Below are 25,283 nucleotides of genomic sequence, written 5' to 3'. Positions count from 1 at the left end.
CTCTTCCTCCTCTCGAGGTGGAGAGTCTGTCGGCGCCGGAGAAGGATTCGATGCCGGAGCCGGAGAATGCTCCGATGACTCCATAGGTGAGAGGCTCACCTTCCAGATCCAGTACAACAGGTGAAGGAGACACATAATCCTTCCGATGTCGACGACCTGGAAACTTCGACTTCGGATCCGACTCTCTCTCGGAATGACGCCGAGACCCGTGCTTCCTCTTCCTATGCTTCTTCTTGGATCGAGAAGCATGCCCCAAAGATGACCGCGAAGTCGGCCTCGACCTCGAACGCAACCTCGACCGCCTCGAGCGGGACTTAGAACTCTTCCTATTTTTCTTGCCTTTCATCTTCGCCACAAGAAGCTTCGCCTCTCTTTCTCGCAGCGCCTTAGGGTTCATCTTCTTACAGCATGGACACCCTAGGACATCATGGTCAGAAGAAAGGCACCATACGCAATCTTCGTGCGGATCTCGACAGGAAACAAAGAAACAAGAAAGCACTAGAAACAATCAACAGTAACAGAGTTACCCACGAGCTACCGAGGATCCCTAGAAAAACCGTTCGCGCCGACGACGCAGAAAAAAGGGAACTGATGTCATCACGCCGACGGAGTCCTATTATGGAGTCAGTGACGTCAGCGGAGCCGCGCATGATGCCGTACTTCTGTGACTTAGTCCACGTCGGCGTGAAGAGCTACAAAAGAATTTCCGAATGTTGCTGACGCAGGGGGATATTCACAAGGTGAGGAATCCTCTGGCTGATGTATCTATCGGAATATTCCACTCTCAATGTTTTTGCATTTGCTAAGATAAAATTATTAATCTGGACACTTTTTCTATTCTTCTTTTGCTGTTCTTTTTTGTTTTTTCCAAAGAGCTTCTCTCAAAAAATTGAAAGAAGGCTAACCACTGTCATACTGCAAGTTAGACAATCGCTCCTTAGCTTGCAGAGGTTTAAGATATCCACCTCTATAGGTGGTTCTGAATTTCCTAATCTCCCCTTGCCCTGTATGCCTTCTTTTGTTTTATAGTTTGCAAGTATTTACGGCTTCTAAAGACTTAAATTGTTATGAGGACACACCTATAATTTATTGGCTGAACTATATATGTATTTCAGAACTTCTATGCTTTCACCTTATACCCTAAAAAGTGTACACTTGAAAAGACAGATTCATTTAATAAAACATGCCTTTTTTGTAATTGTTTTCCAAAAATGATTCAAGAGGTTCATTCCAAATAATTGCTCCATGAGTGCAACAATCTTAGTCGAGTCATTGATAGCTTGTTTTTAAGAGACTGAATTCTGTCTCTACTAAGAAGTTACATTTATTCACTTGGGACATTTGAAATACTTTTTGAAATTGCAATTCCCAACAAAAGATGGCTATTGTTCTTTTGTTATCAACTCTCTATTTTAATGTCTATGATTCTTTGCTTTACCTATGAAGTAACGTTTTCCAGTACCTTATCAAGTTATATGGTGCTCGCATTTATGTACAATCTTATTAGCGCATAATGTTAGCCTCCTATACCGCCATGTTCTCCTACCTTATTCCCCTTCCACTACTGTGAAGCGCTCGGATACTCCTTGTGGTCCTGTTTGCGCTATAAAAAACTTTTATAAATGATTAAAACTAACAAGGATGCTTTGCTCCCACTCTCTCTCTGAGCCGGATACATCTCACTGTGAAATTTTAGTCCAACATCTACATCAAACAACTACCAATAAACAGATTTAGCAGATTATTACTCTTGGCTAAAGAACCAAAACCTTACCGTAGATCAATATGTATATCAGACAATGGAAGGAAACATGAACAATCAGTCTAACATTAGTCGAATGATGCAATATCTGGCACTTAAATTAGTATTTCCTAGTCTCACTCGTTTGCCTCAGAGAACTTTGCGGTCATTTGACCTTGATCCCTGCTGTTTCCCGCAGTTCCCAGATCGACAATTGCACACCGCAGTGCAGTATGAGGTGGGGCAAACTGTTGTGGGTACTAGCACTTAGTGCTCAACTTCCTCAATATTCTCCCTTCGGCTATCATCCCCTTATCTCTGGTCTACAGCAGGAGGTGCAATGAACAAGTTACTTACCTTCGGTAACGCTTTTTCTGGTAGATACAGTATCTGCCTGTGGATCCTCACCTTGTGAATATCCCCCTTGCGCCAGCAACGTTCGGAAAGTTCTTTGTAGCACGCCGGCGTGGACGACGTCATAGGAGCACGGCATTGCGCGCGACTCCGTCTGACGTCACCGACTCCTCATAAGGCCCACGTCGGCGTGATGACGTCAGTTCCGCCCTTTTTTCCGTGCCTTCGAGGCACCCGGACGGACCAACAAATATACACATATATACTATGTACAAAGTACACGCAATCCAAAAACACTAAAAGTGCAAAAGCATAAAATATCAGAAATACAAATTCATAAATACATTTGCACATAAACCCAGGTATAGCAGAGTGGACAACGGGGAGGCGGGTGGGTCAGTGAGGAATCAACAGGCAGATACTGTATCTACCAGAAAAAGCATTACCGAAGGTAAGTAACTTGTTCTTCTGATAGATACATCTGCCGTGTGGATTCCTCACCTTGTAAATAGAGTCCCACAGCAGTCCCCACTCCCGGAGGAGGGTGTCCACTCTGCTACACCAAGAAATCTTGGAGAACAGAGCGCGCAAATTGGCCGTCCCTCCTCACCTCAGCATCCAAGCAGTAGCGCTTCGCAAAAGTGTGGAGGGAGGCCCATGTCACGGCCCTGCAAATGTCCTCAACAGGAACACCTCTAGACAATGCAGAAGTTGCAGACTTCGCTCTAGTTAAATGAGCTCTAATACCCTCAGGAGGGTCCTTACCCGCCAGAGAGTAGCAAATCTTGATGCAGAGGGTAATCCACCTGGAAAGTGTGCGCTTGTGCACCGCTCTGCCCTTCTTGCAGCCAGCAAAACCCACGAAGAGCTGATCGTCAATACGATAGTCTTTAGTCCTATCAAGATAGAAACTAACCGCTCTCTTCAGGTCCAAGCGATGAAGCCTCTCCTCCTCCTTGGAAGGGTGTGGGGGAGGATAAAAGGTAGGAAGGGTAATGGATTGACCTAGATGGAAGGGAGTTACCACCTAAGGCAGAAAAGCAGCCCTGGTCCTGAGAACCATTCTTTCATCATGAATGGACAAGAACGGGGGCTTGGAACTAAGAACCTGAAGCTCACTTACCCTCCTTGCCGATTTAATTGCAACCAAGAAGACCGTTTTAAAAGAAAGAAGCCTCATGGGACACTTGTGCAAGGGTTCAAACGGAGAACCCATCAGATAAGTTAACACAAGATTCAAGTCCCAATGAGGAACAATAAAGGGAGAAGGAGGGAACTTATTAGTGAGTCCCTTCAAAAATCTTAATACTACAGGAGACTTAAAAAGAAAGGGCTGATCCGGCAAACAGAGAAAAGCCGATAAGGCCGAAAAATATCCTTTGACTGTGGCAACAGCAAACCCTTGCCGAGCCAGAGAAAGAGCAAACAACAAAATATCAGACAAATGAGCCTTCAATGGATCAACATCCCTCTCCCTACACCAAGAGACAAACTTAGACCACCTATACGAATAGATGGACTTGGTGGAGTCGCGCCTGGCAGAAAGAATGACATCCACCACATCGTGAGGGAGAGAAAAGGAATTCAAGTTGCCCCGTTCAATCTCCAGGCATGAAGGTGTAATGTCTGGAGGTGGGGTGTAGAACCTGCCCCTCCATCTGAGAGAGGAGGTCTGCCCTGAGAGGGAGACGGAGCGGCGGGTGAGAGGAGAGATGGAGAAGGTCCGAGTACCACACCCTTCTTGGCCAATCCGGGGCGACCAATATGACTTGGGCCCGATCTTGGCGAATCTTCCTCAGAACCCGAGGAATCAAGGGTATGGGAGGAAACGCTTAAAGGAGCTGACCTCCCCAGCTCAACTGAAACGCGTCCCCCAATGCTCCTTGCATCGGATACTGGAGACTGCAGAATGACGGGCAGTGAGCATTCTCGCAAGTGGCAAACAGGTCCACCCGAGGAGTCCCCCACAACCGAAAGATGTCGTGAACAACCTCCGGGTGAAGCCTCCACTCGTGGTCGGCAGAGAACTGCCGACTGAGAACGTCTGCACGAACGTTCAGAACTCCGGCCAGATGATTTGCCATCAGACAAATCTGATGATCCTGAACCCAGGACCAGAGACGCAGAGCCTCTTTGCAGAGGCACTGCGACCCTACTCCTCCCTGCTTGTTGATGTACCACATCGCGGTTGTGTTGTCCGTCAGGACTTGGATCGACTGACCGCGAAGGGAAGGGAGGAAGGCCGTGAGCGCCAAACGTATCGCCCGCAACTCTAAAAGGTTGATGTGAAGCAACCTTTCCTCTGGAGACCAAAGACCCTTGAGCTCCAGATCCCCCAGATGAGCACCCCACCCTAGAGTGGATGCATCCGTTATCACCGTGGCCACCGAAGGTGGTAGCTGAAAAGGCTTTCCTTGTGACAGATTGCCTTCCACGCCCCACCAAGACAGATCCGCTGCAGTTTCCCTGGAGATCTTCACTGACTCCCTGAGATCTCCGTTGTGCTGATACCACTGCCTGCGGAGGCACCACTGGAGTGCCCTCATGTGCCAGCGTGCATGGTTGACCAGGAGAATGCAAGAAGCCATTGTAGAACAAAGGAATCATTTCCTGAATGTCGCGAATCCTTTGAGGAGGAGGGAATGCACGACATAAAGTAGTGTCCAGTACCGCACCTATGAACAGGTTGCGCTGGGAGGGCACCAGGTGAGATTTGGGTACGTTTATCGAAAAACCCAACCTGTACAACAGCTGTGATGTCTCTTGCAGGTGATGGAGCACCTTCTCGGGCGACTCCGCTTTGATCAGCCAGTCGTCCAGATAGGGGAACACAGGAATCCCCGACCTCCTGAGATGCGCAGCCACCACCGCCATATCCTTGGTGAAAACTCGAGGCGCAGTAGTAAGTCCAAACGGAAGGACCGCAAACTGGTAGTGTTGCGATCCCACCGTAAAACGGAGATACTTCCTGTGCAACTTCAGGATTGGGATGTGAAAATACGCATCCTGCAAGTCGATTGACACCATCCAGTCTTCTTCCAACAGCGCTTGAAGAACCTGCGCAAGTGTGAGCATTTTGAACTTTTCCTGTTTGAAGTAGAGATTCAAAATCCTGAGGTCCAAGATTGGACGCAACCTGCCATCCTTCTTGGGGATCAGGAAAAACCGGGAGTAGCACCCTTGACCCCTCTCCTGCTCCGGGACCACCTCTATTGCACCTTTTCTGAACAGAGCCAGGACTTCTTCCTGCAGGCGAAGCAGGTGGTCCTCCGAACAATAACCCTGGCAAGGAGGGTAATTGGGAGGGAACTCCTGGAAAGGAAGTGCATACCCATTTTCTACGAGATTGAGAACCCAAAGATCTGATGTAACCGATTCCCAATCCCGTAGAAAATGAGTAAGCCGACCCCCCACCGGAGCCACATGATCCAGAATGGCGGATCTAGGGCTGCTTTGCTGTAGAGGGAGGGGGCTGATTATTAGAGGAAGTGGAGGAGGAGGAGGCCTGGCGTCCACGACCACGACCCCTTTGCTTTCCTCTGTAGGTCTTATACAGAGGATTCTGTCGCTGCTGCTGCTGCTGCTGACCTTGGTTATAGGAACGAAAAGTGGATCTGCCAAATCCCCTATACTTCCTAGTTGCAGAACCCCTTGTCTGAAGGCCCAAAGACCTCGCCGTCGCTCGACTGTCCTTGAATCTCTCCAAGGCCACGCCAGCTTTCTTACCAAAGAGGCCTGTCCCATCAAATGGCAAGTCCAACAAGGTAGACTGAACATCAGTTGAAAAATCAGAAGATTTAAGCCATGCGGCCCTTCTGGTAGCAACAGTAGAGCCCATAATCCTGGCAACAGAGTCCACTGTGTCCATGCCACTCTGTATTACCATACGGGCTGCAGCCTGGGTATCGGAAACCACTTCATTAAAGTTCTTCCTATCATCCTCTGGAAGCTTAGATGAGAGTTGTTTCACAGAGTCCATCAATGCATGAACATATCTCCCCAACAGGCAAGTAGCATTAGTGGATTTTAAAGCCATGCTACCCGAGGAGAAAATCTTCTTAGCAGACTGGTCCAATTTTTTAGAGTCCTTATCTGCCGGCACCTGATGGAAAGAACCTGCAGCCCTGCTGGAACAAGCGGCCTGCACCACCAGACTTTCCAGAGCAGGATGTGAGGAAAGAAATTCAGGGTCATCAGGAGCCACCCTGTAACGCCTTGCCACCGACCTGGAAACCGCAGAAGCAGTCAAAGGCCTCTTCTAAACCTCCTTTATAGGCTCAGTCAATGCGTCAGTGAAAGGAAGAGTAGGCTCTATAATAAAAGAAGGCTAATGTAAAACCTCCGTGAGGATGTTGGGCTTGTACTCAACAGTGGGCAAAGTCAAGCCTAGCAAATCTGCAGCCTTCCTAATCACGACGTGATAGGGTGCAACGTCCTTGGATGGAGTGTCCGAAACGGATGGCAAAACCCACTCAGGAGAAAGTTCCAGGCCACTAGCGCTTTGGAGGTCCTCAAAACAATCCCCCTGATCATGTAGCTCTCCTTCCTCAACCTCGGAGTCCATATACTCCTTCTCCTCCAAGAGGCATTGAGCTCTGCGCCTCGACCATTCCATGCGGACCGAAGTCGATGGATCCGGTAAAGACTCCGACGGCGCTGGAGCCGACGTCGAGCGAGGAGCTTGAGGACGGGAAGCACCACGATCCGAATCACCACGAGGTCGATCCGGAGCCAGCGAAGCCGCAAGCGACGTCGACGACCTCGGCGGCGCCGTACCGAGCCAAGGAGCACAAGGCGTCGGCATAAACGGCATAAAGGGGGCCGGGGCATAAGCCTGAGGCACACCTAAATTAAAAGACACTGGACCCATGGGACCTACTGGTGCGCCAGTGGGGTACATAGCCCTCGAATAAACACCAAACATGGCATTTAAAAACTGCGAGGTATCCTGACCTGGACCAGGAAAGGGAGGGTACGAACCCAACGGCCGCTCCGAAGGAGGCTGATCCGGCAAAGGTGCACCCTGGCCCTATTGATTTTCAGGCTCCACATCCGGAGTCGGAGCTCGAGGAACCTCTTCTTCTTCATGCACCGAAGAATGGTGCAACTCCAGATCCGGTTCCTGCTCCTGAACAGGAGAACCTACATGAGACTGTGCCGGTGAAGGAGACACGAAGTCCTTATGATGCTTACGAGACTTCTTCTTCGAATCCGAAGACTCCTTGCCAGAGTGATGTTTAAAGCGATGCTTACTCCTCTTATGCTTCTTCCTCGAGGAGCTCGAAGCATGGCCCGAAGCCGACTTGGATCCAGACCTCGACCTCTCTCTGGACCTCGACCTCGCTCTGGACCTCGACCTCGAAGCCGACCTCTACTTCGACCGCGACATCTGCCTCGACTTCGAGCGCCTGGAAACCGACCTCGAAGACCTTCCAGTTTCTCTTTCCTTCACCTTCGCAAGAAGAAGCTTTGCCTCCCGCTCTCGCAAGGCCTTGGGGTTCATCTTGAAGCAGGAACGACAGTTCTTAACATCATGGTCCGACCCAAGACACCACAGACAGTCGGAATGCGGATCAGTGATCGACATCATTCGGGCACAGGAACCACATTGCTTGAACCCCGTCTTCCCCGACGACATCCTCGACGAAGAAGAAATTCTCAAAAGAGAAACTGTAACACCAAATAGCAACAAGATACCAAAAGTATCGCAGAAGATCCCAGAAACCGTTAGCGTCGACGACGCGGAAAAAAGGGAACTGACGTCATCACGCCGACGTGGGCCTTATGAGGAGTCGGTGACGTCAGACGGAGTCGCGCGCAATGCCGTGCTCCTATGACGTCGTCCACGCCGGCGTGCTACAAAGAATTTTCCGAACGTTGCTGGCGCAAGGGGGATATTCACAAGGAGAGGAATCCACACGGCAGATGTATCTATCAGAAGACGGGTAATACGTCAGTAATATAATGCAGAAAGTAGGGAGGGGTGAGCGAGTACCCTGTCAATTGAGTTTAGCAGCAAAGAAGGGTGACAGCGTGGCGGAAATGACAGAGGGCAAGAGGATAGAAGGACCAGTTTGGGAGCACGAGTGGCATGCAACTGCAGGGGGAGCACACTAGGGCCGTAAGCTGCACCTGATCCTAGTCAGGCCACTTTTGCAAGCCTCTGCCACCTGCCGCCTCACTACTTGATGGAAATTTGGGAACGGAGAACAGTAGGAGTCTGATCACCGCCCAGTAGTCGGTGTCTTAAACATTCACTCCTGCAGTTTCGCTTCACACCCTCGCTCCTCTAACGTCGACTCTGCACAGACGCAAACAACTTCCACTAGCTGTTTGCATTAAGAAGATTGCTTATGTTTTGGTTCAAGCAGAACCTGTCCTGGCAGACGGGGCTGGACCATTCCTATTGAAGAATGGAGGTCACTGATTTGCATGTGGTTGGGTCGAATTTGAGGTGGCATGATGGGGTTGAAAGAATGATGGTTGGAATTCTATCCGGAGGGACTGCCAGTGGTTAGACTTATTGCAAGCATTCCTCCCATCACCCTTGGGTGTTTGATGTTCTGCCCTAAATTGCAAGGGTAAGTCCAAAAGAGGGTCCCTTGCTCACTGTGCCACTGGAACTAAGCTACACCCAACTGAAGAGCCACAATCAGGGTGATACCGGTCTTGGGTTGCTTGTGCTCCGGATCGGGGAGGACCTGACAGTTTGGGCTGGACTATTGCTATTTGAGGAGGGCCGCGACTGATATGTATATGGCTGGGTCCAAACTAAGGTGGCATGATGGGCAAAAGAATGATGGGTTGAAATGCTACCTGAGCAATGGACAGTGATTAGAATTTCTGTAAGCAAACCTCCCATCACGTTTTGTGTGTTTGATCTCCTAGATATCAACAGACAGGTTGGAACTTGTTTACATGTGCTTTGATCCTGAGGCCGATTTGTCAAATATGAACATTTTTAATTACCTTTATTTGTTTATGCCCATGATGCTTTAACCCTCTCAGCAAATAAATGCCCTGTTACACTGAGCAGAAGACTAAGTAATTCCAATACAGTCAGGAATTATTAGTTTCATATATATTGTCAAGCATTAGGCAGGTTCTGCCATTACCATAAATTAGAAGTTGAGTCTACCTCCCAATTTCCAAGAATGTTGCAGTAAACTTACAACAGCATACTGTTCGTGTTGTTATCACACCAAAAACAGAGTGTTAATTTTGTTTATGTTATTTGTCAAATGTATGGCAAGTATCTGGAAAAGGGCAGAAACTTTAACTTTGTATTTCAGATGGGATGATGGGGATCTTTTCATTTAGGAGTTATAAGTAATATAAGTAGATAATCTGATATATGAAATGAGACTGACAGTTTTATATTTTTTAATATAGTTATTACATCACAAGTCTTTTTTCCTATCAGTGAAATGAGTGTTTGACAATTTTCTTTATGTATATGCATCTAAAATTAATTTAAAAAAATATATAGATAAAAAGAAAAATTTAAATGGACTATGGCAAGCCAGTTAATTACTTGGACATGAAGTCTAGGTCCCTCTGGGATGGACAATCCATAGTGGAAGGGTGGGTGCAAAAGTGCAAAGTTGCATATTGCAGTGACAACCTGTTTTGAGATGAGGCAAAATCTTTTTGATCTGTGTGTGAATAATGGTACCTACAAATTGCATCTCATCTGATGCAAAAATAAGTTGGGTAGATTCAGTACGGTGTGAAATGTAGTCACAGGAGAAGAATTTTGAATTAGGACTTTTTTTGAATTGGTTTTCAACAACAAAACATTGAAATGCAGTACATCCATCAAACACAACTGCACCCATTTAACTTACAGTGGATGCGTACCTTGGCATACCCAACTTCTATACCAAAGGAAAGGAAAAATTTGTGAAATTATATATGGTAAGTGAGACATAGGACACTGGCAAATTAAAATAAAACCCATAAAAATATTCTCCACACCCCTTCTCCTTTAACCCCATTCTGTGGGCCCCTTTTCACCATCACGTAAGGTGGTTTTAGATGCATTGCTTTGTGCTGTTTTATGTTGGAAAACAAGCAAATGGTGGTCTGACCATGTGACTGGGGTCATTGTTTGAAAGGTAACTAGTTCTGTATTAGCAAAAATGACATCTAGGAAGTATCCAGTGATGTATGTGGGTTTGTAGACGATCTGACGCAGGTTCAGTGCATGCAGCTTCAGTGCGTCTAGGCCAGTGATTATTGTATAGGCATCTGATGTTTATTGCTGCATGCCGGCTGGGGTAAAACCCTTCAGGTCATGATGTACCATTATGGTCATAATTAGGGCTGGGCGTAGTTTGCGAAGTATCGCTTTGCGAAGCTACGCAAAGTACACTTCGCACTACGCGAGCTACACATAGCACTACGCGAACTGCGTAGTAGCATGTTCGCACTGCGCAAGATGCCGTTTTTAATGATTGCACAGTGCGGACTAGCATCCGGCACTGTGCAATCATTGAAAACGGCATCTTGCACAGTGCGAGCTGTAGTTTTCTGCCGCTCGAGGAGATTTTTCCTTGAGCAGCAGCTTTCTCAACGCGGACTGGTAATTTCTCATAGCGAGCGGTCGCGAGCATTCGCGACCACTCGCAATGAGAAACCAGACCTCCCCGCGTTGAGAATCTCGCAGGGAGGTTTATTTTCCACGCTCGCGATCTGCAACTTGATGTTGCTGATCACGAACAAGGAAAAAGTCTTGGCAGGATGTCATATAGCTTGCTCGCGGTCGCCAACTTGACGTTGAGGACCGCGAGCAAGCAAAAAATGACCACTGCACTACGCTACACTACGCGTGTTTGCACTGTGCTACGTGCAGTTCGTGTAGTGTGAGCTGCGCAAACTTCGCAAACTACACAAGCGTAGCCTAGTGCTTTGCCCATGCCTAGTCATAACGAGAGATATTCTATTTGCTAATACCTTAGCCTGAACCTTTTAATTCAGATTAAGCATATATCAAGGTGTTAGTTAGAGGAGCTCTTGACAAGGCTTCAAAAGGAGAATGATTATTGCTTTTCTCATGCTCTGTGGTAGCTCACCCTGCGCCAGTGCCTCACTGTAAACCACTCTGGGTTTAGGTGCCTACAGTGCACTGTACTGTACATATAATTCAGCTGTGAAACCATCTCCTCCTGGTGTTTTGCCTGTTGACATCCCCTTTATGGCCTCCCGGGATTCTGCCACTTCCAGAGGAACCTCCAATTTTGGCGCCTGCAGCCCACTCCCTTTCATCACCTTCGCTGCTTCCAGCCTTTTTTATAGTACTGTGCTACGACCTCTTTATTTGATCCTGTAATGCCAGTATGTGATTGAAACGCAATCATTCTGATTGCACATTAACATCAGAGCCATGAGTTTCTGTATCGTCTGTGGCATAAGCTTATTATATTATGTAGATCAAGATGGGTTTCTCTTATTTTTAAAGTCTTTTCACAGTCTTTTACGCAAAAATGATCCAACAAAAGCATTTTAGATGGCCAGCCATGGTCATGGATTTACTTACTTTTGTAATCGGTCTTGCCGAAGTAACAGTCAGAGGGGCTTTCTGAAAGACGTAAAACAAAGGCCTCTAGCAAATCTGCCAATACTGCAACAAAACAAATAAAATAGGACCAGGTTATCTAAAGCACGGAAAAATATTACACATGTGTGCACATAACAAAAGCAAATTAAACCATCAGCAAAGAGAAAACAATACAATCCCAGGCATGTCATTCCCCGTAGGCAGAAAAAAGGAGTACAATTTGGTCATTTTATCATTCTCATTTTCCAATGTGCAAATTACATTTTTAATAGTAGGGCTAATAATCTGTGTGAGTATACTGGCATTAATTCTTTGCAATATTTCTGCGTGGTCTGTCCAGTGACACTGCACTGGGTAACAGTGATATTTGTTTTTGCAGCACTACTAACAGCCACGTTAGGTTTGTTTTTGTTTTTACAGAGTTTTATACAGTGCAAACTTGACCCGACGGTACTGGGTATCAGAGCACTTTACACGCGCACCAGATGCGTTACATGAGGACACATTTTAGGTTTCGCCTGGCGTCCGCTGCGCAGCAGCGTTCGCGCAGGCGAAAACTTTTGTGAAGAGTATGGGCCTTTGTCACGCCTCTCACTTCCATTGGCTAGCTCCATAAATGGAGGCTAGCCATTGGAAGTGAGATCTGCCTGTCATGGTTCGAGGCGATTCGTGGGCGTTCCGGCGAGGTTTCTCTCATACTGCCCCTTTTAGCACGTCATGCGGCTGTGGGCGCGTGTTTTTTGTTTTTTTTTGGACGCCATGTTTTGATCATTTGCCGCCGGAAGATGTCCAGGTGAGTGCTAGGTTTCGCCTGGCGTCCGCTGGTTTGTTTTTTTAGAACATGGTGAAATGTCCTAACCCTTTGCAGCAATCAAGTCAGCTGTTGTTAGCCATCCTCGGACCACAGAACGTATTGAAGCTCGAATTGAAAGCTGCCGGGCCGGTTCTGCCGTATCATGGCCGCCCGAGTTTTTGCAGGATCTTGGACGGGGAGGCACCGCACAGCCCTCAAGGGATCATCTCCGAACGCAGTGCCGTTGGCCCTTCAAAGCCCCTGTTCCACACCCGATTGCTGGTGACATTGAATGCGGAGGGCTGGTGAATAAATGAACTTGGTGTCACTTCGTGCAAGAGTGCAGTAGCACTACACGGAGCCTGCTTTCTCGTTTGTGAAGTTTGCCGCCTTTGCGCGCCACTTAAAGCACACGTTACCCTTTGGCGAGGAGCCGTTGCTACTTTGCGTTCATTGCGCCGGTGAGTCAGCGGTGCCCGGGGGCATGTCTCCGCCAGCGAGCTCTCCTTGCAGGCCAAGGGGTGCAAACATTGGCACCGAAGGCTTGAGGGACAGCTGGGTCCGCCAATTTTTGGACTAGCATCACCTTTTCTCAGTAGACAAAATGAAATGAGACGGAGGCAGAGCTTTTCTGGTTTATAGTGAAAGAAGTGACCAGGACATGATTGTTTGTGCTGAACCGAAAGGAGGGCACCTTTCCCTTTTTATTTTACGTTGAAAATACACAGGCGTATACTTTCAGTCCACTTCAAAAGCGCTATCAATATAGATTTGGGAATTTTTCATATTATTCTGGCCCAGAGACACCAGCTGATGTTTAAACTGAGGGAGTTTTTTTGCTAAGAACCTACCTTTAATCCGTGTGTAGTTTCGGTTTGCGCGTGCGCAGTCAAGGAGCCCTAGCGTTGTGCATGTTTAGTGTGCACACACTTGTTGTCAGCAGTGCCACTGCCCAACTTGCAGTTGGCTACCGTGAACATAGCAGTAACTCGTAATTCCGAGGCTTCCATTTTACAGTACTGTACATTAAACGGGGGCTGCAGGATGTGTCAGTGTGACGTTTAACAGCACAAGTTGTCATTTATTAGCTTGTCAGAAATGTAAACCTAGCACCCTGCAACTGTGGCAGCCATTCTTGGATTGCTGTGTTTGTCCACGTGTCGAAATTGACAACGGTTTGGAATTAGGCTAAGGACAAACCAAGTGATTGCATTGAACTGAGTGAAGTGGAGAGGGGGTCAAATTGAAGTTTTGGCTCTTTGACTATTGACGTCAGGGTTGTGTGCTACCCTATGAATCCTTTTATTGTGAATACACCAGGGTACATTAAGACGCCGGAAAGGAAATCCTTCAGAAATTGGCATTTTCGATGCTTAGTTACATAGCACTTTGTTCTGTGGTATCTTTGAAAAGCAGTTTTAACATTTACTGTGGAATTGCCAAATATAATACCCCCATGACATTGCATAGCCATCCATTCAATACCAGTTGATGGAAGCACAACTCCCTGGAGCCTTCGGCTTTTAATCCCACACTAAATTATTGTCCACATACCACATACTGAGTGCGCTGTAAACACTCAAACTACCGTAATTGCGCACGCAAAGTGCCCACGCTCTGCACAAAAATAATTACTCTGCCCGATTCATGCTTCCCGTCGACACTAACTCAATCACAGTTTGTCCAGTACTTTAAGTGCCATGATTCTACACTCTGGCCATACCATCTCCCCCCCCCCCTCCTTACAGTTTTCTGTAGCCAACAATTAACTGCGCAAGCAGACCTATCAGATCGCTACATCTGCTCCCTATCTAGAAGTAACCAGTTCCTATAGCTACAGGCTATCAACTCACACTATCCAGCACAAAGCAGTGTGAGTCTTCTAGGGAGAGCATGGTGTGTGGGAGAGCATGGTGTGTGAGAGGCAGCAGTGTGAGTCTTCTAGGGAGAGCATGGTGTGTGGGAGATCATGGTGTATGGGAGACCATGGTGTGTGAGAGGCAGCAGTGTGTGAGAGACAGCAGTGTGTGAGAGACAGCAGTGTGAGAGACCTTTTATTTATGTTTTAGTTTTTGAAACATAAATAAAACGCACTGTTATCTGCAATATCATTAGCTCAAACTCGCGTAAATACGCGACCTATTGCATTGCAAATGCTATAGGTCTCGCATTTGCGAGAGATTAGGCTATTGGCATTGTAAATGACAATGCCATTTATTTATTTATTTTCAAAACCAACACATAAATAAAAATTGTCATTTACAATGCCAATAGCTCAAACTTTTCAAAAGGCGAAATCATTGCATTGTAAATGCTTGTTTTTGTTAGGCACGGGGAGATTAAGTGATTTGCCCAGAATCACAGGATGTTGCGCGTCCTTGCCGAGACTCCTCCTTGCAGAGACTCGAACCCGGTTCCTCGGATTTCGGGTCGACCGCCCTAGCTATTAGGCCAACACCTCTCCCCAGTGATTAAAGACTCCTTCTTCCCCTAACGTTATGCCCGGCAGAATAAGAGCTATGAAAAGATTCAACTTACAGCTACCACTGACGGTTTCAGGCCTGGTCTTCATGGCTTTACAAAACTGTCTTCTGCATGTGTCCAACCACTCCGCCTGCTTATCCAGATTTTTGGAGGCTGACAGAAACTTTGCAAGATCAGAATCTAAAAACAAATGATAAAGAGTTTTCATTTTACCACAAGAAATACCCAACGGTGCACCACTATTTACCCCTTCTTGCACTTTAAAATAAAACATCAACAATTCCCCAATCCACAAGTAGGAGGAATACTTGAGACCACCAGCGAATCCAGTGGAAAACGCACAAGTTACTACTTGTGTAACGATATATCAGTAAGAGACATTAGTTAGTGATAGATTCCTTACCTTAGAATATCCCCAGGCGTCAGACTGGATCCGGAAACTTTTGCGTAGCAGTACCCTTGCGCGTCGGTAGGCGTCGTCTGCATCTCCGCGTCCGTCGTCGGCGCTGTGATGTAGTCGTCGGAGTACTAAGACGCCGCCTCCGCGTGCTGACGTCAGTTCTTAGACACAGCTTTTCCGCGCCAGAAGCGCAGAGCCATGCCAAAAACCAACACTGGTGCCATGAAACTAGGGCCCTGAAAGGGGATGACCTTAACCCTAGATATCGGTTCGCAGAACGGGGAGGATTGGTGGGTCGGTAAGGAATCTATCACTAACTAATGTCTCTTACAGATATATCGTTACACAAGTAGTAACTTGTGCATCTGAAAGAGACACGTTAGTGATAGATTCCTTACTATAGAATAGATACCCCAGCAATACCAACCCCGTGGTGGTGGGTCTGCGAACCAATAATCACACCAGAAAGACCTGGAGGACGGAACGGCCAAAGTAACCATCCCTCCGGACTTGGCTGTCCAGGCAATAATGTCTTGCAAACGTGTGCAGCGAGGCCCACGTAGCCGCCTGGCAAATGTCCTGCAAGGGCACACCTCGGCCAAAGGCAGTTGTAGTGGCTGTGGCTCGAGTGGAATGAGCCCTTAGCCCAACAGGGGGTTCCTTCTTAGCCAAGGAGTAACACGCCAGGATACACAAGATGATCCACCGGGAGATGGTCCGCTTGGGCACCGCTTTCCCTTTCTTAGCGCCCGCGTACCCAACAAAGAGTTGGTCATCCACCCGGAACTGTTGTGTGCGATTCAAATAAAATGAGAGCACACGTTTTGGGTCCAGACGGTGGAGCCTCTCTTCCTCTCGTGAGGGATGCGGAGGCGGAAAGAAGGTGGGCAAGGTGATAGATTGCCCAATATGGAAGGCCGTGACTACCTTGGTAAGGAAGGAGGGCCTTGTCCGTAACACAACCTTGTCCGGATGGACTGAAAGGAAAGGAGGCTTGCAAGATAGAGCCTGGCGCTCACTCACTCTCCTGGCAGAGGTGATGGCTAACAGGAAGGCAGTCTTCAAAGAGAGAAGGCAGTTGTGAAGTGGCTCAAAGGGAGCACACATCAGAAAGGTAAGAACCAGGTTCAAGTCCCACTGAGGCATCACAAAGGGAACAGGAGGGAACGTATGTGTGATGCCCTTCAGGAATCGATTAACGATAGGGGACTTGAACAAAGAAGGTTGATCAGGCAGCCTCAGAAAGGCTGAAAGAGCTGAAAGATAGCCCTTGATAGTGCCCAGAGCAGAGTCGTGCTGGGCAAGAGAAAGAAGAAAGAGGAGAACCTCAGAAAGAGGGGCATTAAGGGGATCCACAGCCTTTGCTGTGCACCATGCCACATATCTGTTCCACCTGCTGGCGTATACCGACTTTGTGGAGGGACGCCTGGCTGCCAGAATGATGTTACAGACTTCAGGAGGCAAGTCAAATGGCCTCAACTGTCGCCGCTCAATCTCCAAGCATGGAGGTGGAGACTGGACAGGTTCGGGTGGAGGACCGTCCCCAGCTGCTGCGACAGAAGGTCCTCTTGAAGAGGCAGACGAACCGGGGGATCCACTGACATACTGAGTAGCTCGGGATACCAGTACCTTCGTGCCCAGTCCGGAGCCACAAGGATGACTTGTGCCCGGTCGCGCTTGATCTTCTTCAGCACTCTGGGCAGAAGTGGTATAGGCGGAAAGGCGTACAACAGACCGCAACTCCACTCGCGACGAAAAGCGTCTCCGAGCGAGTGCCGCCTTGGAAATTCCAACGCGCAGAACTGATGACATTGCGCGTTCTCTTCGGTGGTGAATAGATCTAACCAAGGCTCTCCCCACTGCAGAAAGAGACCTTGCGTTATGTCCGAGTTCAGACGCCATTCGTGATCCATCATGCACCGGCAGCTGAGTTCGTCCGCCCTGGCGTTCAGAGAACCTGCCAGGTGTTGAACCATCAGAGTCACGCCCTGATGTTCCAGCCATTGCCAGAGGCGCAGAGCCTCCTGGCAAAGGGTTCACGACCCCACCCCGCCTTGTTTGTTGCAGTACCACATGGCGGTGGTGTTGTCTGTGAACACCTGCACTGCACTCCCTCGGACAGACGGGAGGAAAGCCTTCAGTGCTAGACGAATCGCCCGCAGCTCCAAAAGGTTGATATGGAGCCGGGACTCCGCCGGAGACCAGAGGCCTCTGATCTCCGCCTCTCCCATGTGGCCTCCCCAGCCCTGGAGGGACGCGTCCATCACAACTACGTGCTCCGGTTGGGGAAGGGAGAGGGATCTGCCGTTGACCCAATCGCGGTCCGTGAGCCACCACTGCAGCTGTCTCGCAGTGCCCTCCGAGATCAGGACATGGTCAGACAGGTTGCCCTGATGCTGGGCCCACTGAAACTTCAGGTCCCACTGCAGAGCCCGCATCCGCCACCGTGCGTGATGCACCAGAGGGATGCAGGAGGCCATCAGCCCCAGAAGCCGCAGCGTCAACCTGACCGAAACTCGGGATGAAGGCCGGAAGATCTGAATTAGACCCTGTATATCCCGAACCCGCTGTTCGGGCCGGTAAACCCGAAACTGCGCCGAGTCGAGAACCGCTCCGATGAAAAGGAGCTTCTGAGAGGGACACAGGTGCGACTTTGGCACTTTGATGGAAAATCCCAGCTGGTGCAGGAGATCCGCCGTAGTCTGGAGGTGGCTGACGACTGTCTGGGGCGAGCCCGCCTTCAACAACCAGTCGTCGAGGTAGGGGAAGACTTAGACCCCCAACCTGCGCAGATGAGCTGCGACCACCGCCATCACCTTCGTGAACACCCGTGGGCGCTGGTAAGGCTGAAGGGGAGCACGGTAAACTGAAAGTGCTCGTGGCCTACCGTGAACCGCAGGTAACGCCGGTGGGCCGGCAGGACGGGGATGTGGAAATACGCGTCCTGCAAGTCCAACGCTACCATCCAGTCTCCTGGGTCTAGGGCAGCCAAGACCTGAGCCAGAGTCAGCATTTTGAACTTCTCCTTCCGGAGGAAGCTGTTGACGTTCCTCAGATCCAAGATAGGGCGTAGGCCCCCTTTGCCCTTCTTGGGTACCAGAAAGTAGTGGGAGTAGCAACCACGTCCTACTTCTGGCCCAGGCAGGAACATGCTCGATGGCCCCCTTGGCCAAGAGGGCCGAAACTTCCTCCTGCAGGAGCCGCAAGTGATCCCCCGATACGCGGTGGTGTTGCGGTGGCATGGCTTGAGGGGTTGTCTCGAAGGGGAGGGAGTAGCCCCTCCGGACGATCTGCAGCACCCACCTGTCCGAAGTGACAGTGCGCCAGTGAGAGTGGTGATGGCGAACCCTGCCTCCCACTGGCGTCACATGGGCCGAAAAGCACGGACTAGGAGGGTTTAGAGGCGGATGCTGCGGGGGAAGGTATGGACTGACCTCGCCTGTGTCCCCGACCGCCTCCGCGGCGGTTTCCACGGCAGCCACCGCGCTGGACGACAGTCTGCGGCGGGTGGCTGGCGGCACGTGTGGGGGCGCCCCTTCCTTGTCCACGAAAGGAGCGAAAGGCACCCGTCTGCTGGCGCAGGGCCGAGAGGCCCAAGGACTTGGCCGTAGCCCTGGAGTCCTTAAAGCGCTCAAGCGCGTGGTCTGCCTTGTCGCCAAAGAGGCGACGGCCATCGAACGGCATGTCCATCAGAGTGTTCTGGACATCTGCCGAAAAATTGGCAGACCTCAGCCAAGCGTGGCGTCTCACCGCCACTGTCGTAGCCATCGCTCTGCCTAGCGAGTCGGTGGTATCCAGTCCACACCTGATAGAATACTTGGCTGCATCTCGGCTCTCCACAAGGGCTAGGCCGAGTTTGGCCCGTACCTCCAATGGGCACTCTGGCAGCACTTCCGCCACCGTCTCCCACAGAGAGTGGGTGTAGCGGCCCAAGAGGCATGCGGTGTTGGAAGACCGCAGTCCCAAACTAAGGGAGGAGAATATCTTTTTACCATAATTCTCATACCTCTTGGATTCCCTGTCTGGCGGAGCCGACGGGAATGCGGTCTGGGAATTGGAGGGCTGGATGACCAGACTCTCGAGGGTGGGGTGGGAGGACAGGAAACATGGGTCGCCCAGAGCCGGGCGGTGGCGTCTGGCCACGTTCCTATCTACGGGCGAACCCGTAGCGGACCTGGACCAAGTGCCCAAAAGAACGTCGTTCAAGGCCTCATTAAAGGGCAGCAGAGGCTCAGCTGAGCATGACTGCGGTTTAAGGACCTCTGTGAGGAGGTTAGTACTCACGGCCGCAACGGGGAGCTTAAGGCCCAAGGCTTTGGCAGCCCTCGTCAACACCACACTATTGGTAGCCCCCTCCTCCGAAGCCACGGTAGGAGGAGAGACAAAACCAGTGTCTGGAGAGGTGTCCAGGCCACTGGCCTCCCCAAGGTCTCCTGCCCAGTCCTCATGAGACTGACACTCCTTGGTCAGAGGGTTCTCAGACCCCTCCCAATCCTCCTCATCACCCATCTCCTGAGATTCAGGGTTGTAATTGAATGAGGTCGGTTCATAGAAGTTAAAATCTCCAAACGGCGTCGGGTGCGGCGTCGATAGGCGCCGCCCCGACATCGGAACCGAAGCAAAGGAGGTATCGGGCGGACCGACGCCGGGGGGGTCGTAAGGTCCACCGGTGACGATCCAGAGCCCGTGGAAGGCCCAGCGGCATCCCGCGGCGCCGGCCCCAAAGGCGCTGGCGGCGCCGGTGCCGCTGTTCCCTGCGGCGCCGAGCCCGTGGGCACCGGCGGTGTCGGGATCGTGGGGCCCTGCAGCGCCGGGCCCGAAGGCGCCGGCGGCGTTGGGGCCGAAGCACCCGACGGCGTCGGGGTCGAAGCCCCTGACCCGCTGGGGCCCCCAGACGGGCCCGAAGGCGCCGCGGAGCCCGTCGGAGGAGAAAGGGACCTCATGGCCATGAGGAAGCGCTCAATCTCCTCCGGCGTCGCGTTCAGCCCAGGGACCGGAGGGTATGGGGCGGGACGCGACGCCCGCGACTCCCGAGGAGCCGCGTGAGCGGTGTCACCCGAACCCCCGGCCGCATCGCGTGAGCGTCGGGGGGAGTCAGAAGAGCGATGATGCCTCTTCGACTTCTTGTGTTTCTTACCTGACGACTTGGACCCGGAGGAGTGGTGCCGACTCCCAGAGCTGTGACGGCTCCGTCCCCGCGACCTGTCCCTCGACCTCCCGTGGGACCGGGACCGGGATCTCACTCGGCGCGGGGCCGACTGCCGGAGTTCGAGCCGCCTGCGGGACCGCTCCCGCCTGGCTTTCCTCGAAAGGGCCCGACAGTCTGGGCAGGCCTCGTCGTCGTGGTCAACGCCTAGACACGTCAGGCACAGGCGGTGAGGATCCGTGACCGACATGGTGCGGTCGCAATCTTCACAATGCTTGAAACCAGGCATCCCTACGGCACCGATCGGAGTCGCAAGACTTCGAGAAGGATCAAATATGATCTCAAAAAAGTTAGTCAAAAATTGACTGGGTTACTGCTTTTTCCAGATCTGCGCTGGCTGACGCGGAAAAAAGAAGAACTGACGTCAGCACGCGGAGGCGGCGTCTAAGTACTCCGACGACGTCATCACGGCGCCCACGACGCCGACGACGGACGCGGACCCGCAGACGACGCCTACCAACGCGCAAGGGTACAGCTACGCAAAAGTTTCCGGATCCAGTCTGACGCCTGGGGATATTCTAAGGTAAGGAATCTATCACTAACGTGTCTCTTTCAGATCTGGAATTTATTGTCTAATGGAAAGGGTTTGGGGTATGCCAGAAAGTGGGGTGCCCTGCTATGTTTGCGTAAAAGTATGTGTTCTGCCGTATGGCACAGTGCAGCCACAATAGGGGAAAGCCCTAAACCCCTAATTATGTGTGGGTGAAAATCTACACAATTTGCATAAAAGCAAAAGTCCTGAGCACACGTAAGCTAGGTGAATTGAAAAAAAGTTGCTCGTATTTCACAATGTCTGATGATTATTGTCCAAACAATTGTTCTTTCAGGTATTTAATCTTTACGAACACAACCAGCCTATACATGTTTCATCACAATGGGATGTATCCTGTGACTTCTTCAGGGCTGGGAAGGATACAAAAAGGTGGTACGAGCATATATTTATACAAAATGTAAGCCTCCACTGGGGGACGACCACATGGGATAAAGGATAAGAGAACACCCTTAAATCGTGAAAAACCCTAAAAGAAAGCGTTAAAACAAAATATTGGCGACTCGACACAAAAAATAGAAACACAGAACCGGTGGAGAAAGGTGACAATAGTACACAATGTAGTTCAAGCTCTAGAACCAGTTGGATAGACTGCTCATTGTACAAACACAATTTCTTCCCTAAGCATACTTCAGTGGTGAGAAGTGAAGTGAGTCTTGTAAGTTACAGTAAATGTATTCAAACTGAGCAAGCGAGCTAAAACATAATATCAAATTTTCCCATATCTTAAAGATAAAAGTTTAGCCTATGTGCGATCAAAAGGAACCGTTATTTTATCATAATGGAACAAAGGTGAGAACTTCAATTCTAAACGATTCATAATCTGATTAAAGCTAAGAAGTGACATGATAAGCGATGGTCAATTAACATGAACATCGTTGTGCATATATAGGAGTAAAATCCAAGCAATTTGTAGTGAAAAGCAGCTGAATAGACACATACCAGTAGAACTCAAAATATTCTAGAACATTGTTAAGTGTATGCTAAGTATATAACTACTTGTCGTAAATGCTAGGTGTTGGTCACATGTATGTGAACTGCCAGACATCAAACAAAATTAAAAGGGGCATAAGTATGCTACCTGTCAGAGATGCGTCGTAATCCGGTGGTGTCTAAGGGTAAAATAGTAAAAGTAAAAGAGAAGTCAAAATGAGGAAGAGCTCAAAACAATAAGGAGGGGAAGAACGAAGAAAAGGAGAAGATAACAGATGGGCAAAACCTCTCCACTTCGCCGGTGATATCACCAAGGAACTACAACTGCCAGGTGTCTACACGGAACACCACCCACGGCCAGATCTCCTGTTGACACTGGCAGCAAACCTTCACCGTCCTCTGCACCCCAAAAGCTGCCCCCCCATGCTGAACGCCACCCCCCCAAGCTCTGAGGTGGATCCTCCTCAATGTGCGTTCCCTGCACAGACATGCTGTAGAGATATGGGACCTCCTCAACACCCTCTCGCCAGACGTCTCCTTCTGCACGGAAACATAGAACAACACCACCCCACCCCGACATCGCCACCACCATCCCCGACGGATACAAGATACAGGGGAAGGACCGCCCCAACAGCCCAGGAGGAAGACTTGCCATCCCACACAAGAGTTTCCTCCGACTCACCACCTCCAGTACGAGTGACTCCCCGTCCACCACGAAACACGTTCACTTCCGGATCCAGCCGAGCCCCAGAATGACTCTATGCAGCACCCTCGCCTACAGACCCCCCCTTCCCCGGTCCTCGAACGCATTCGCCACCACCATCGCCGACCTCATCGTGCCCCACCCCATCGCCTCCATACTCATCGGAGACCTCAACTTCCACCTCGACAACCTCAGTGACCCCCAACTCCGCCACCCTCCTGGACAACCTCGCCAATCTCGGACTGAAACAACTCATAACCATCCCCAACCACAAGGCAGGACACACCCTCAACTACATCTTTGCAGGGGGTAACAACATGCACTTTAGCCACACAACGCAATCCCCCTGGACGGACCACCACTGTGTACACAATGACGTAAAAAAAAAACACTGCCCTCAAACCTGCACCGCACCCTCCGTAAAGGAACTGGAGCAAGGTCACAGAGGAGCAACTCAACCCCACCTTCTTCCCCACCCCCCCCACCTTGACCAATGACAACTCTGCAGCCAAAGAACTTCACAGATAGATCACCAGCTGCGCAGACAAGCTCGCCCCCTGCGCAACCGCAGATAGCGCCCCAGGAAGACCACCTGGTTCACTGCCAACCTTCTAGAATCCAGACACACCTGAAGACGTCTCAAGAAGAATTGGAGAAACAGCAAAACTCCAGAAGACAACACCATATACAAGAACGCCATGACAGAATACCAGCAACTCATCAGATCCACAAAAAGGACCTTCATCCGAAACAACATCAATGCCAACACCAGCAACTCTAAGCGAAACTAAGGACGTCACACCCTCCAAGGACCGCTGCAACAAACTCAGCTTCTTCTTCCAGCTGAAAATAAGAACCCTCTACGACAACTTCAACGAACAGACTCCGGACACCGAATTCACTCCTCCCCCCCAACAACGACTCCAGCCCACCATCTCCTCCAGGATCACAGTCACCACCGAAGAAACCGCATCGACAATGAAAGATATCCACTCAGGAGCCCCCATGGACCCCTGACCTCCGCACATCTTTTTCAGAGCCTCGGCCGCCATCGCACCTGAGCTTCGAAGCACCATCAATGCCACCTTCGAAGCCGGCACATTCCTCAGCGACTGGAAATGCGCAGAAGTCAAACCCCTCTTCAAGAAGCCCTCAGCAGAGCCGACGGACCACAAGAACTACCAACCCATCTCTCTCATCCCTTTTGCAGCCAAAGTCACCAAGAAGATCGTCAACATCCAACTAACGAAATTCATCGAAGAGAACTCAATCCTCAACCCCTCCCAATCCGTCCACAGACGACATACGCACCCTCCTCGACCAAGGTCAAACCACAGCTCTGATCCTACTCGACCACTCTGCAAGCTTCGACACCGTCTCCCACCGCACTCTCACCGCCAGACTCCATGACGCTGGCATACAGGGAACCACCCTCGACTAGTTCCGCTCCTTCCTCACTGGCAGAACCCAAAGAATCAGATATCCACCCTTCCTCTTCGAACCCACTGAGATCAACTGCGGAATAACCCAAGGATCATTGCACAGCCTCAAGCCCTACAACATCTATATGGCCCCCCCTTGCCGCCATTGTCAGAAAGCATGGACTCAGCATAGTATCCTATGCCTGCAACATCCAGCTCATCCTCTCCCTCACTCAGGACCCCCTCACCACCAGACTCAGCTTGCAGGAAGGAATGAAGGATGTTGCATCCTGGATGAGCAACAGCTGCCTGAAGCTGAGCTCGGAGAAAATGGAAGTCCTCATCCTCGGATCCTCCCACTCCGCATGGAACGACACCTGGTGGTCCCCCACCCTCAGAAATCCTTCCACAGACTACGCCCGCAACCTAGGCATCATACTCGACTTCTCCCTCACCATGAACCGACAGATCAACACAATCACCTCCACCTGCTTCAACATCCTCTGCATCCTTCGCAAGACCTTCAAATGGATCCCCATCCTCGAATCAAGAAAGACCGTCACCCAAGCACTCATAACCAGCAGACTGGAATACGGAAATGCCCTCTATGCTGGGATCAACAAGTCTCTGCTCAGCAAGCTTGAGACCATACAGAACACCGCAGCCAGACTCATCCTTGGCATCCCTCGACACAAAAACATCACACAACGCCTGCAAGACCTCCACTGGCTCCCTGTCGAGAAAAGAGTAACCTTCAAGATACTCACCCATGCCTACAAATGCCTCCATAACACCGGACCCCAATATCTAACAAAAGAATCTCTTTCTATGCACCCAATAGAAACCAGTGTTAAAGTGCTTGTGCACTCTTCTTAAAGCATAGTAAAATTGTCCAACACCTGATTGCCACATTTAATTCACTAATAAGCCCCTTGTACATGGTAGTACATATACCCAAGGCCTGTATATTCAATGCTACTAATAGGCCTGCAGCACTCATAGTGCCACCCACTAAAGTAGCACTTTAAAACATGTCTCAAGCCTGCCATAGCAGCCTGTTGTGCAGTTTTAAATTGTGAATTTGACCTAATAAACAAACCCCTTGCCCGGCTTAAATGTCCTTTTTATTACATATAAAT

General features: G+C 50.0%; 1 protein-coding gene across 1 annotated transcript in view; it reads right to left on the bottom strand.

The window, feature by feature from the left end:
• The window catches only part of TBC1D32 (TBC1 domain family member 32), a 959,368-nt gene that overhangs the window by 268,416 nt on the left and 665,669 nt on the right, over window positions 1–25,283 (bottom strand). The window contains exons 27-28 of the mRNA XM_086926728.1: window positions 14,986–15,111; window positions 11,634–11,717 (exon numbers count right to left, since the gene is read on the bottom strand). Coding sequence (XP_086782854.1) covers window positions 11,634–11,717; window positions 14,986–15,111 — 210 coding nt within the window. The remainder of the gene's footprint in view (window positions 1–11,633; window positions 11,718–14,985; window positions 15,112–25,283) is intronic.

The sequence above is a fragment of the Lissotriton vulgaris genome, chromosome 6 (assembly GCF_964263255.1).
Source record: "Lissotriton vulgaris chromosome 6, aLisVul1.2, whole genome shotgun sequence".
Classification (NCBI taxonomy): Eukaryota; Metazoa; Chordata; class Amphibia; order Caudata; family Salamandridae; genus Lissotriton; species Lissotriton vulgaris.
Note: the sequence above shows the minus strand (reverse complement) of the source record. Positions and strands in the feature narration are given on the sequence as shown.